The 14,738-nt window shown below is 42.2% G+C and overlaps 1 protein-coding gene across 1 annotated transcript; it reads left to right on the top strand.

Annotated features, from left to right (window-relative positions):
• The first annotated feature begins 359 nt into the window (after positions 1-359).
• Positions 360-12,368, top strand: LOC128890386 (uncharacterized). The gene is made up of 11 exons (XM_054148825.1): positions 360-494; positions 1,049-1,574; positions 1,757-2,514; positions 2,777-3,926; positions 4,129-4,575; positions 4,846-5,169; positions 5,448-5,584; positions 5,907-6,141; positions 7,861-8,249; positions 11,228-11,485; positions 11,901-12,368. Exons 1-11 carry the CDS (start codon positions 360-362, stop codon positions 12,366-12,368), a joined length of 4,827 nt encoding a protein of 1,608 aa, XP_054004800.1.
• The last annotated feature ends 2,370 nt before the right edge of the window (positions 12,369-14,738 follow it).

Raw genomic sequence — 14,738 nt, 5'->3', positions numbered from 1 at the left:
CCCGTTGAAGTGAGAAGTCATTAGGAATCAGACGCCTCGCGTCGCGATCTCTGCTGAAAATTAACAACTGAATGATGACGACCACGCTCGACGAAGCATTTCTCTGCTACTCTTCGAGGTTCGCCTCGTTAAACATGCATTATGTACACGTCTGCGTTAATTTTGTTAGCGTGAAATAAATTAAGCCACGAAGGTTTGCAAGGGGGAGGGGGGATGTTTCAAATCGTTAGGCGGTAATTATTATTTTTCAGTCAAGTTTTTTACGGTTAATAGTTTTGCTTGGCTCGTAGCTGGTATGGAAAGTCAACATCTAGAGCTTCGGTAATGTTTTGTCACTTACGCGTCGCACACATGACATTATGACGGCCCGTTGTAAATCAGCTGTAAATCAACTTGACAAGGACGAGAGGAAACCGAAAATGAAACCAGAATTGTCCGCGGCTGGACACCGACATGCTCACACTGTCCAGATCCTAACCACCTGCCACAGACGTGTACATGATGTTGGAAATTCTAGAATTACCAACTATGTTCTCATCTTACACTCCGGGCACATCGAATGAAACCTATGTTACATAGGTTGGCCACCTACGCTAAGATTACTTGATGCTTGCAACTTCTACATGGAATACATTATAAATACAAAGGTATTTTGTAAGGCTGCTGCCCTTATTCCTGTCATTCCTGAGCATGTGATACAGCATTATATCAAAAATTATATCTTATTTACAAAGGATAAAAATCTCCCAAGAAATACAAACCAGAGTTAACAAGACACTACTTTTAGAAATATGTAAGAATTAGTTATTTCAACCATAAGTCGTTCCGTATTTATTTTAATTATATTGTGACTCACATATGTATATAAATATTGAACATGTAACTCACAGTGGTTGCTAATGACTTACAAGCCGATGCGTTGATAAATAAATAAATAAATAAATAAATAAATATATATATATAGCATTAATGGAACACCAACCCTCTAAAATGTTCCCCCACATCGTCATTTGTTCGATAATAAATTATTCATCACATACTTTGACAGTATCCCACTTCGAGGTTACCAAATTACAAACTGTCCACGATGAAGAAGAGGAAACGACCAAAGTCTAAGACGCCCACCAAAAGTAGAAAGCTAATCAACGAGGATTCCTGGCGAGAAGAATTAGAAAACACCTTGATAAACGATGATGCCTGGTGGTGTATCGTGACGATGATGGTTGAGATGATTCCTGAGCACTCGAAGTGCGTGTCGATCTTCAACGACGCTGCTGAAGAAGGCAAGCGGAAGGCCATATACTCCCTCAGCTACCAGAAAATGCTGTACTCCGTAAGAATGTTGTCGAGGCAGAACCTGGATAAGTGTCCGACAGTGCAGGGCGTTTGTCATTACGCGAGCAAGGTGTTGAACGAGGCCAATGGCGAGCTGCCAACCTGGCTGACGGCGCGGATCATCAAGTTTTTGATATATCGAGCCAAGGAGGAAACTATTGGCGTCGTGAAGAGGCTGGCCGACTTGGAACGCGATATCGACGAAGAGTATCGCATCATGCAGACCGTCGTCGATTGGGGTTGGTGCTTATTATGTGTAACGACGATTAGATAGGTGCTAGGACTTCGCAACATTTTACAATTCTTTGCCAATATACAACGACAAATATACACGTATTTATTTGCACTGTAAGCACTTGTAAAGTGTAACCAAAGTGTGACTATATTTATAGTCTCTAATCATTTGCTATCCATTCGACAGGGCAACCAGGATCGAAGGGCTTCGACGCGGAGAAATTCAATAACAAAGCGAACACAAGACTGCGAAAATGCAACGAGGATTGGCGCGACGCTATCTACGTGGACGACGCGCCCTCGAACGGGCCGAATCTCTTCATTATTCTCTCGGGTTTTCACGATCCGGATCTACCAGAGCACTTATTAAGCGCAGGGGTGCCATTGTCGTTCATACTTCGGATCAAACGGTCGAATAAAGAGTTCGAACGCCTAGCGGAGTACGAGACGATCCAGAGAACGCCTTTACAAACCAGAAGTATGCTCCATTTCGAAAGCTACGAGAGCAGTGGTCAGGATCTGTTTAAATTCTGGGAAACAATCGAAACGCGAGTCGTAGAACCAGAAACTTATCCGATACTCTGTGACGTCGCGTTTGTCACATTTCGACCTCCAAGATTGCCAAAAATCTACGATGAGGATGAATACGAGCGTTTGAAGAAGAATATGTACGACAGGGTGTCGTATTTCGTGTACGATCTCTTCGACCTTTATAGACAGCATTCTAATTACTTGAAGGTTATGAAAGTGGAAGAGCGTATTAGTGATAATAGCGAGGAAAGGTGTGATACGCAGGTGTATGAGACTTTGTTGGATGCTCTACCTGGGGAATGTGCTTCTGTTCCGATGATATTGGTCGCAATGTTGCTGCAGATCGAAAGTAATGAGAGGGCCTTGATGGAGGAGGCTGTAGACGAAAGAGGCGATGCAGGCATTGTTGAGAGGGTGAGTTGTTTGTTTTGGCATTTTTATGAGTAGGAAGAATTTATTTTCATAGATCACTTGATGCAAACACTTAAGAATTACTATAGCTGTTTTGTACCATACAAGTATCGATATTTAAGAAATGTATATTCCTGTCTTTACGTGCCTGTATAAACTGCAGAACGTTGGACTACTATTTACTAAGGAATTAAATAATCGTCTTATTAGTAAAGTTTTACGAAAAATGAATTTCCTAAACGAAAATTTTCCCAATTCTTATCAGACTAGCGAATACCAACATGACAACACGAGTCCATCGCCTGTTTCGTTCGTCGAGCAAAAAATTGCGGCTCTTAACGCGAAATTCGATCTCAACGAAGAGCATAATGCCAACGACACGGAACAAACTGTAACCGACATCGAATTAATTCTCGGCGAAGATATTCTGAACGAAACCATCCGTCTTCTCGATGACTCTGCAAACTTCCACGTCCCGAGCAGATCCGACTTGATCGACAACATCCTGCCCGCCTTTTGGCATCCAAATATCACGAGTCTACACTCGCAACACGAGGTCCCGGCGAAGAAGCTCGAAGAGTACTCCCGTCATATCGATAAAACTCGACGGTACTTGGACGTCGAGACGAGCCACGAGGAAGTCGGACACTATTTACACATCCTGATGTTCGACAGGATGATATCCGGGAAGTCCGGGAGTGAAAACGGAGCGTCGAGGGCCACGAACGAAACAGAGAGACGCTCGATGAATTTGCAACGTTCGTTGGCCTCGATGAATCGCAGCAAATCAGCTCCCAGCTTGACTTCCAAAGCGAGCTTGGAAATCCACTTCCGCAGCGACGGTAACATCGATTATGGCAACGTTCCGCTGAAGCTTGTCGATTGTGCTCCCTTGTTCGACTTGATAGATCCCAGAGAATTGCTAGTCCCGGGTTACCTGAAAGAGAATGTCTTCGACGTACGATCCAAAACAGAACCGAACCTCGAAGAATTCGACGACGTCGAACTGTTGACAAAATCGATTTTCCTACAGTCTCTTCACGAGTGCCTCCTCTCGTACGACAGTCGCAGGGTCCTGTATTTCGAGCCGACGGACTCGGTGTTGCTGTACTTCGACGACGAATGGAAAGTTAATGGGGTGAACGAGGTGGAAGGAATCTCCAGCATTCGGACGCCTGTCCGGTTTCGTGACTTCTGCGAGTACGTCGTGGCCGAGGAGGACGATTGGATACGGCGGGAGGATCAGATCTATAGATTGCAGACGAGCGAGTCGATGGGAAGATTGATGAAGAGGGCTGCGGAGGTGAGCGACGAGACGCTGCTGTTTCGCGACGAGGATTTCATTCTGCCTTGGTCTCTCAAGGCCAGGGATCTTGATAAAAGCGAGGGTGCTACTGAAAGGAGATTCGACGAAGGTGAGGGGATCATGATTAGGTTTAATGTGGTAAATAATCTTTTAGTTGTGAATGGGATAAATTGTGTGTTTTAACTTTTTGAGGCACGCGATTATAAAAGGAAAAGAAAATTCACTTATTCGCATTCTCAGCAAGAAGGAATGAAATAAAGAATAAAAATAAATAATTTAACCAAAATAAAGCTCTCGTTTTTCACCCTTAGATACACAAGTCTCTTCCAGCGCTGGAGGGACAACGGAGCGTTCAAAGAAAGGTAAAAGGGAAAAAAGAAAGGCCGCGAAAAAAAGGAGACAAAAGGAGAAAAAGTCAGTTGTTGACGACGGACCCACTTTGACCATGGAAAGAAGCACGTCGCCTCATGACACTGAAAAGGAGACGACTTATGAGTTCATAGGCTACGACCTGGGCAGATTACGAGTGCATGTGACCAATCGCAGAAAAACCTTCTTCTCGGAGGATGGCACTCTGGTGAGGGTTGAAGTGGACGACTGGCTGTACAAGAATAAGGACTTACGTATCACGGTTACCCTTCGAGGCTACAGTTTACGATTGTTCCATCGAATCAACGATCCCGAGCATTCCAAAGTGTTTCATTTAACAAGTCCAATGGGAATCATCCTTGCTTTCCAGAAACTGCTCGAGCCTGAACGTAAGGCTTCTCAGGTTCATAAAATTTTTACTGTTGATGTGGGAGGGAGGAAATTCGCAGAGGGCAGTAATTAGGTCGAAGAATTTAATCTTGATCTTTACAGAGTGCATACAAAACCCAGCACTCTTTCGATTTAATGGAAATTTAATATTTCTTTTGCACTAGATTGGATACTTTTATAAATACCAGCATTCACGTATTTGAGTTACATTTGCCATATGAGGCTCATAAATAAATAGTATTGAAATTTATTAACACGTGTCTGTCCAGATGCAACGGAGAACCCCTTCAAGAAATCTTGGCCAGACTGGAGTCTCGATTTTCGAGCATCATGGCCGACTGGACTACTCGTAGAACCGATCAGCGGCGACAGCGAGGAGAATCCGTTTTACATTCGTCAATCGTACATCCGCAAAAAGTCTAACGACGAAGTTTGCCGAAAGTTTTTGAGAAACGGAACGATTTTGAAGTACTTGGACGACGGCAAGATTGTTGTTCTCCGACCTAACGGTGACATCGTGACTTGCATTGGTTTCGAGAAGTTTCAATTGAACGAAGATGAAAACTCCAATAAGGAAACCAACTTTGCGAAAGGTATAATTAATTAGAAATCTATATTATCTATATTATATATTATCTAGCTTGTCACTGATAGGTATATAAAAAAATATTCTAACATTTTCAAAGATATAAGTAGTCCGAATTACATCATAAAAAGCGTTATTCACTGTAGAAGCACACGAGTTGCTTTCGAGAGGTGCTTTCGTTGACCCCAAAAATATGGAGGCAGCGTTACATAAACCAGAAATATTTTTAGATTAAAGGGAGCTCGTTAAACGCTCACAGAAAGTGTGTATGTTCCGTTTTCAAAGGCGACAGACCAAGCAGAGGGTTGAAACTTTCATCTAAAAGTAAAAAGAAACCGGCGAGGTCCTCGAAGTCTCAATTGGCCGGAGTGGTCGAGCAAGATCCTGCGCTCGCACTGCAGGATTCAACGACGGTGAATCAAGTGACCGTTAAATTTCGTTTTGACCGAGGCACCAGAATGATCTGATACCGATAAGTAAAGAATTCAGGTCTTCAATAACGCATTTGCTCGTTTTCGATCTACCACAGAGTCGACTAATCATCTTCTTGAAAATTACGATCTTTAGGTTCCTTTTTGTCTTGCTTGCCCTTCAAAACTTCGAACGTGGAGAACCACTGAAATAAATCGAAATTCATTCCATAGTTTATAAATTATATTAGAGGCCTATTACACACTGTCTCATTGTAAAAACAAATATTTCTCGCATCGTTTCGTAACGCACATTCACATGTCTCGTTTCTAGAATTATGGGAACGGGGTGTCGATGACGGACTCCGCGGTCAAAGTGTCACGATACACGGTACTGAATCACGATGGCAGACAGTACGAGGTGTACGACGACTTGGTCGTAAGTGAACACCATCGATTACTCGTGAGGACAGCGTCGGACTACGAGGTCGACGAGAAGTTCACGCGTCGGGCTGACGGCACCGACATGTTGCTGAATTCCAATGGAGAGCTGGTCGTCGAGTTCCCTGGTAAGTCGCGGCGTTTATGGCTCCTATTTCAGTAAATTCTGACTTTTACGCTCCTACATTCGATGACAGACTAGTGGACAAACAATTATTACATTGTTGACGGATTAATTAGTTGCTTTCAAATTTAAATATATTCGTGAGACAAACTTAACAAATTCAAGTACAAATTTTCTGCAGTTTAGTGGGGTGTGAATCAACGTCAATCATTTTATCGATGTTACCAAGTCTTTCGACAGTAAATATTTATTCTCCGCGGTATGGCAAAATTATGCAACGATTCACGCCTGCGTCTCCGTAAACTGTTTTCGCGTAACATATGCGAAATCCAAGTTCATAAACTTTCATCCCCAACTTTCCTCATCTCGGGCGTATTTTGTTTGCTCGTTGAAACAGTTTCTGCAAACATTCGAGAAACTCGCGCGAGGCGGAAGCTCGTCGATTGTGCTCATCGTAATGATTCTTTTTCTTGGAATTTCCAGCGTGCTCGCGACTTTAATGCAAATCCATCGTTGCTGAAACGATTTTGTAATTATGACGGTAAAACTCGAGGAAACGGGCAAAGAGAAAGGAGATTAAAAGAGACGGATGAAAAAGAACGTGAAAGTTTATTTTTTTTTTTCTTTTATATGGGATTACCTTTTCTGTAGGACGTAAACAATTTAAAAAATGTTTCGAATGATGATTGCGCAAGAAACGAGACTCCGATAAAATGGATATTTTATTTTCCAACATTTCTGTATGCGAACACAAACATTTTTCCCATTTCATTGCGAGTCAGGCAAAGTTTGTTCGCTTTCTTCGTCACAAAAGTTACCATTTTCGATAATGTCGGTTTTAATATAACTGCGAGAACCTTTAAGTGCTTTTAAATTCATTACCTCTTGAACTAGCCGGGCAACTTCTCGGGGAGCGGTTATGTGGTAGCTTGTAACGTATATTCCTTTTAAACGGCAGAGAAAACCCGTATAAAGTTCCACGGAATACTTTTATTTTCATGAAAGGAAGCCCAATGGAAACGTTTTATTCATCAACGTTTATATGGCTCGAATATTAATTCCAATTGAAGTTATTGGAAGCTTACGGACTATTAATTTCAGTTGAAAAATCGTACTGGCCAGACTTCGTCAAGTATAATATTCACTATCTACCGCGAAAATAAATTTCTTTTTAGTCCTTTCTACAATTTTTAAGAGCCAAAGTTCCATTTTCCGATTCACTGGACGTTTCTACCCTATTTCAGGTCCTCCTTTGGTGTCGTGGTTATGCGACCACAAGTGCGTATTAGTTCAAGAATGTGTAACGTAATTTCAGTAGGAATTCTTTCATTAATATACACGCGTGGTCGCCTAACCAAATTTTCCCGGAAACATCAAGAGAAACAGAATATCCAACACATCGGCTCTTGAAATTAAAAAAGTGTATATTTATCTCGAAGTCCAAACAATATATATACTTTTTTCCAACTATAAAATTCACTACTCCACTTGTTTGTTAAAATTGCAACCCCATTATCATCGTTTTGAACACACAATCCAAGATTAGGTAGATTGTACACTTTGGCTACCCTGCATCTGTATGTATTTATTTTAACGTTCCCCTAAGGGTTACATAGCTTTCGCTTCCACTTGCGGTCTCGTTGCGAAATAAAAATATCGTAATATTTAATTTGTAATGGGAAAAGCCTGCTACTGTGTAATTCGATAATCCATTTTATTATAGATGGCACACGTATCACGACCGGTTACACGATAGAGGAGGAACCAGCGATGTGTGACTGGACCGAGGACGAGATTCGACGATACTTTGCATTCGATGGAACAAAGGGAGAGGAGGAGGGGCACGATCGCGGATCGCCAGCGAATCTTAAATTCCACGAGGAGGGTTCCTCGAGACTGTTCGCGGAATACGACGATATCGTCGAGATATTGATCGCGGACAGCTTTGTCTCCGTCCTGTTGACATGTCGCGCGGAGCACAAGAACTACGCCACGGTGTTCTATGATCAGTCAGCAGTTAGTTGCACTCTATCGATGCCCGACGATCTTCGAGTCAGCATATCGAGACGAGGTCATTACAAAGTTTCGATGGCGGACGGAGTTAATCTGAAGGTAATCGAAACCACCGAGATGAGATTCGCCCCCTCCCACGAACCGGATATCTAATACCGAGGATTCCCGAGCGTTTCGAATACTGAAACATACTTTAAATCGTAATTTCCGGGAATCTACGTAAGAAACTTCAGTTAAAGCGACGTTCTACCGATAAAGTTTTCGTTAAAGTAGCTGGGGCGTCGATTTGCTTTTGATTGGCGAGACGTACCAGAGGCTTGTTGAGCAAGTTCTTTCAGAGTATGATAAATGAGGGCTCCGGGTCCTTTTCTTTCCTAATGTACAGGGTGTTCCAGACTGTTACAAACGTCAAAGTGAGCTCGAAAATTGGGAGCAAAGAAGCTTGGAGTTTCATAAGGGTGGCGTCGTTAGAAAAGAATACAGCTTCTTTTATTGTTGGTTTTATTCCAGATTTTTACCTATAATAGTTCCTTTTTACTTAATATTAAAGTTTTCTTAGATAACATATAATGCACTAATTAGTTTGCATTATTCAAGATCCCAAACGAACATGAACCGACTGAATTGTTAGTCTTACTTCAAATTTGGTGTTCCTTCTTAACGCAAACATTCCCACGGTAACTTCAAACTCTCTTCGAATCATGCGAAGCTTGCATCGCCCTAGCCCTTGCGTCACCGAATTCCATTCATGCTCCGAAACGTAATTTTCTAAACCTTGCTCTGCTGCAAAGACCTTTGAAAGCCAAAGAGACTACCGTAGAAGGCTAATTCGGTCTATAAAACGTAAACAGATCGTTTCCACCCTGATAAAATAAATATTCGCGTTGGAAATTTTCGCGGAATCCCCTAAATTAATTATTGGCTGTCCTATTTAAAGGAAACTGAAATTCATCGATGTTCGCGTCTATACCTCTGTTGACCTAACCCTTGTCGTAATACTTCCCTCGTTTCTAAATAAATATATATGGATTTTAAAACCGAAAACCTAATTCAATCGAATTGAATACTATTGTATACCACTCTCACAGTTTGTGCGCGTACCTTAAAATTTGTCCTCTGAATATTCCCATCTCCATCTGAAATGTTCGACAGCCAAGGGACATCCACTTTTTAAAATAGAATTAACCCCGTTAAAACCCAATTCGCGTTATGAATACGCAATAAACCGAGCCGAGTCAGTGTTTCATATCTCACGAATTTTTATTAGATCGAGGAGCATGGTCTGTCGTTCGAGGGGAACGCGTGCACCACTTGTGGCAGCCAGTCAACGTCCACCTACAACTTCTTTCCGTTCGAGTCGCCTGCCGTCGTGTTCACCGCGATCGACGTCTGCGGAAATATCTTCGATATCGTGGACGACGGTACGACGCGTTATCGTCGCAAAGGGCAGCCGTCTGGACGACGGGGGTTCGCCTCTGCAGACGTTCGCGAATCAAATAAAGAGGAAGAAAGTTACGAGGGTGCACAGGAGGAAGGGTTCGAGGATGGCTCCGGCGAGCGGGGCTGCGATCACGAGAGGCTACGGTTCGAGACGAGGGCCGGTGGTCGGTACAGACTGTTTTCGATGAATCGAGATCTGACGGCTTACGAGTACCTTCATCGATCCGCGTGGAACCAGACGGAGCTGGCAGCAGCCTTCGATAACGAGACGAGCGTGATCTTGTATCCAACTTCACGTCGACCGGAACTTCGTCGCCTGATTACATTTGAGACTGCGAAACCTGAGTCACGATCAAAGGCCTTGCTATCATTTCGGGTTAGATAATCGGAACGGCCGTGGCCGGCGATGCTCATTAAGTAGAACCTTTACCTCGAATGCTTACTTCGACCAACTCTTTGAATTCAGGCCAACGACAAACTCGCGTGGGTTGACTGCTTTCTCGATATTGCGAGTCATTTGGGTAGCGGGATTGAAGAAATCTAATAAAACCTAGCATTTTATTTAAACAAATTTCTTCAATAGGCATAGAGTGTACGAATATTTACAGGACTGACTGTACATGAATTCTTTCATTCATCGTTATATATAGTAAATTAGACTCAAACAAATCGTCTTCCTACGTCTCTTATCTTCGCACGCACGTTTATCTTAACCACATGCCATTAACCCGTCGCAAGCTTTACCTAAATCTCTTCAGAGCACCTGCCTTTGGTTCAAATCGAATCACAGATGTTCAAGCAGCAGATTCTCTTTAAGCTTTCTGGGTATTAGACTTACCCTTTGCAAATGTATTTCCATGTTCCGCCGGCGTTGCAGCTAGCCTTCCCAGCGACGCAAATGACACACTGATGATAATCATTATGATGAAGGTAGCTCGAACGCAGGCAAAGCGCCGGGACGCTTCTCCCAAAGGACACGGCTCGCGTCCAGAAGCTTCAAAGTGTATGGACTATAAGAATCCAAGCCGTAAAGCCTCGCGTATCCCGTTGACATAAGAGTACTTTAAATGACGCGGGTCTGTTCTAATTTAACTCTGGATTAGGATAACTATGAAATCGATTCTTGTAGGTTTTCACTTATAAAAATTAAATTAAATACAAGCAACGAAGGTTTAAGATTTGTAGCGATCAAAGCTTTTTAGAATCCAATACGATCGCAATAGTTGATGGAGAACGGAGCTGAAGGTTCTCGAAACTATCGACGTACGTGCAATTATAGAGGTACTCGATTGAAGGAGGAGTTTGATACAATATGTTCCCCAAAACTATGGCCAATTCTTTTTAAATACAGCAGACGACACTTGTTGCTAATTGACCATTTTTTCCACTTGTCGATACAATGCGACAGAGAAAGTTTCTATGCAAGGGAATCTAGGTTCTACTAGACAACAGTTAGGACTGAAAATCGTTCATCAATCTTCTACTCAAAATAGACTGTCTATTCATCGAAGTAAAATAAGAACTCCTTTCTTCTGTAAAACTTTCATTATACATTTTGATAACTTTAATAATTAGGCATCTTTAATTCAATTTCTCTCTTTTAGTGACTAAGTGTTCTTTCATTATTAATTTATTAGGAGCAAAAACTGAGGCCGACAAATTTCGATAGAAGAGACTTGATACGCAGTACCTACTCGATTCCGTACGACTGGCTATTTCCGTTCGGGAAAAACGGCGATGGAATTTGGGAAAGTACCCACGATCTTCCTTTGACGACTGGTATCGAATTGACCGTACCCAAATTATTGAATGTACGCGTTTTATACGGCTTCAAGGAACCAGAAGGAAACGCAGTGATCGATATCCAAAGAGCACTCGGACGCTATTGGATGTCGGTTAGTGAATTAATGCTCTTTTTACCAAACTCCTGCCAGATGTTCCAATTAAATTACTGGGTCATTATGCAAATTTATCGCTGTTTGCGTCGTTTAAATAACTCAGTTAAACGTTACCTTCGCGTCGCGACGCTTTCTTTTTGAAATCGAAACGAGGGTCGACGTGTGGTTAGTAATGAAACCGGGTAAAATTATTCAGAGGAAAACCGACTACTTAAAAATATCCACCGCTTTATATACACTGTTTCAGAATTACTGATTCGCGGAGCTTGGACAATTTAAAAATAATTCAACTGAAATTTTTTATGCACTCTGCGTCCAGTTTTTAACCGCGTTAACGAGCTATCAACACTGAAATAGTTTGCTTCTTTTAACCCGAGTTCTGACCCAGCTAAAATTTTTCATCGCGTTCCAGTTGGTCGGGGGTGCAGCTGAAGGGTGCATCACAGCGAACGAGAAGGGAGAGGACACGCAAGTCGAGATCAAGACACGGCACGAATACTTGGAGGTCGACTTACACGATTTGGCGCTAGGCATCAAAAAGACGATCGACGTCGCAACGTACAGAAGCGGCTTTGAAAAGCAGTGGAAGGCACCGAGGGCGATGCAGCCACGAAAATCGATCGAATTCGACGAATTGCTCGAGCAGAAGGCTTCAAAGAGGGAAGCGCTCGAATGGTACAAACGATGCTTCAGGGAAAGATTCATTCTACCGTACTTCCAGAATATCGCCGGATCGTGTTTCCTTTGGGTACGGGATTGCGTGGAAAACGCCTCGAAAATATCACTGGCGAACCGATTGGCTGCCGAACCTGGCGAAAGTCAAAAGATTCACCACTTCGACGACGACTGCAACGCGCAGGAGCGACAGGATCTAGACTAACGTCTTCCCCGACCAGTGAAATCAACTTCCACGAAGTGGAGATAATTGTACATCAAATAAAAATTTATTCGCAGCCACAGCAATGTTTATTTCATGGAGACTGGTTATCTGTCTTGGTCTAAATCGAGGATAACTGTAATAGATTCTGTCATCGTATTCTCTTTAATAAATCCACGAGTGCTAATTTTTCACATCCCTTATCAAACATTTGTTATTTAAAAATATTGAGACAGTCCCACAGCAACTTTAACTTTTTATTATTTGCACTATTCTCGAGAAACAAATGAATATAAAAAAAAAATAATCTCTTCTACAGAATTTAATACTCGACAACACAAGTGATAGCGTTGTCGAGGCTGACTGGTGGTATCCGCGACAAAAGTTGAGTAAGTACGTAAACTCGCACGTGCTGTAAGTAATAAACAACTCCCAGAGACAATCGCTCTGATGCAATTAGTTGGGTGCACCGAGTAAAGTGTCTATGAGATACAACGGAAAAAGAGAACAGTCGAGACGATGCTCCTCGTATCGGTTAGAGCGTTCCCCACGGCTGGGAAGACGTTTTGCGCCTCGATCTTCTCGGGGGGTGCGGTAATGTTTTTCCGTTGATTGCAACTCTTGAAACTTTCTGAAATTAGTTGGGCACACCGTTTCGAAATTAATCCGTGAAACATTCAGGAACAAAGTAATCCCTTGTTTCTCAATATTTTTGGACAGCCATAGTTTTCGATGGATATTTTATTCAAAACAAATTTTAATCAGTTGAAAGTGTACAGTATACCTTGTATTATATTTAATGATTGTAAATTATAGATTGAATGTATTGCCAAAGATTATTGTATATATCGTACATAGCAAAATTATTTACCTGAGTGTATAACAAACACGCCCACTATATATACAGAGTAATTGAATCAGCGATACGTCAATACACAAAATCGCTAATACACTAATACAGCTCATCGTTAAATTACTAATCCAGTAATATCCCGATGCTCCGATATCTCAATATATAGTGGTAGTTATCGATAAATACACACGACTCTCTGTATCTCTCGATTACTGTCAATAACTGTCGGTAAACGCCGAAAATTGTTAATGAACGTTGATAATTGATTTCTAACTGGGGTTTGCAGTATGATTGATATTGACAGAAGTATTTCATTAGTAGATGAGAATGTATCTATTCGATGAGTATTTCATTGACTGAAACCATAGCCCAGCTACATAAAGAAACTTATCTGTATTCCACTTGAAAAGCACTATGAAAATTCTATTACCATTTCATCTAGAAATGGGTGATAAGACTTTTTGAAAAATTAACCCTTGCAGATCTGAATTATTTTTTCTCCTCGTACGAATGTAATTTAATTTTTAGTGTTAACTTGGACTAAAATTAGTGTGGATAAAATCAAAAAAAGTCTTAATAGATCCTAAACGATAGTGTCGGTAATTTTTAAATTTTGTGTCCTTAATTGTACACTAAATACTTAAATACTACGGAAAGCGTTAGATTATCTATTTTTCAATCGTCTCGAGACAAAATTTTAACCTCGTAGAGATATCCACGCGTTAATGCAAAAGAGTCCCGACGAACTATCCTCAAACATCGCCATAGGTCGAAAACGACACTCCCCCGAACTCTCTAACAGCGAACCGTTTCAATAGCAAAACATACGTTGCGCGTAGTAACCGAGAACCATTCTCGAAGACGGCCCACACGCTCGGTTGGTAATAGCAAGAAAACTTCTCCGGAACTTTCGAAATGACCAGAGCAACGGTTACCGAATACCACGGCGGGAATTTTCAATCAGTTTCGCTTCCCCATTTACGTTTCCTTCCACCGATAAAGATAACAGCTCGTCGGGGCGAGCGTTGTCACGCATTAAAATGAATCACCGCGGCCCGATATTCCCAAAAACTGGCACCGCGTCGGGCTGCGCATCGAATTATGCTAACTCCCCGCGTTACGGCATCATCGAACGCTCGCATTTAGCGCTCGCCGTTGCCAATATCGGATAGGAACGCCTAGGACTCGGGAACACTTGTTTAATACAGGCGTTTCAGGGCCAGGGGATATCGCAACGTCGTTTAAGGCACGGCCATTCTCGTCTCGCATGCACGTTTTTAGCAGCCGGTGATTTCGGGACGCGTGGCGAGAATATCAAGGACACGGTTAGAAAAGGGTAGCCATGGAAGCCCGTAAAGGGGTAACAGCCGTCACAGTACCATATGCCTGGCACATTACTCGTGAAAGTAGGGAAGACTCGTAAAAGTATGGCTCACGTTTTTATACCTCCTCCAGGTTCCTTCTTCGCGTTGTTACGATTCCATCTTTCTTCGCGAGTTTCGCACGGCCGGGACTAGTCA

Source organism: Hylaeus anthracinus, unplaced genomic scaffold (genome assembly GCF_026225885.1).
Source record: "Hylaeus anthracinus isolate JK02 unplaced genomic scaffold, UHH_iyHylAnth1.0_haploid 12000, whole genome shotgun sequence".
Classification (NCBI taxonomy): domain Eukaryota; kingdom Metazoa; phylum Arthropoda; class Insecta; order Hymenoptera; family Colletidae; genus Hylaeus; species Hylaeus anthracinus.
The sequence above is the reverse complement of the archived record's forward strand: the minus strand, read 5'-3'. Positions and strand labels throughout refer to the sequence as shown.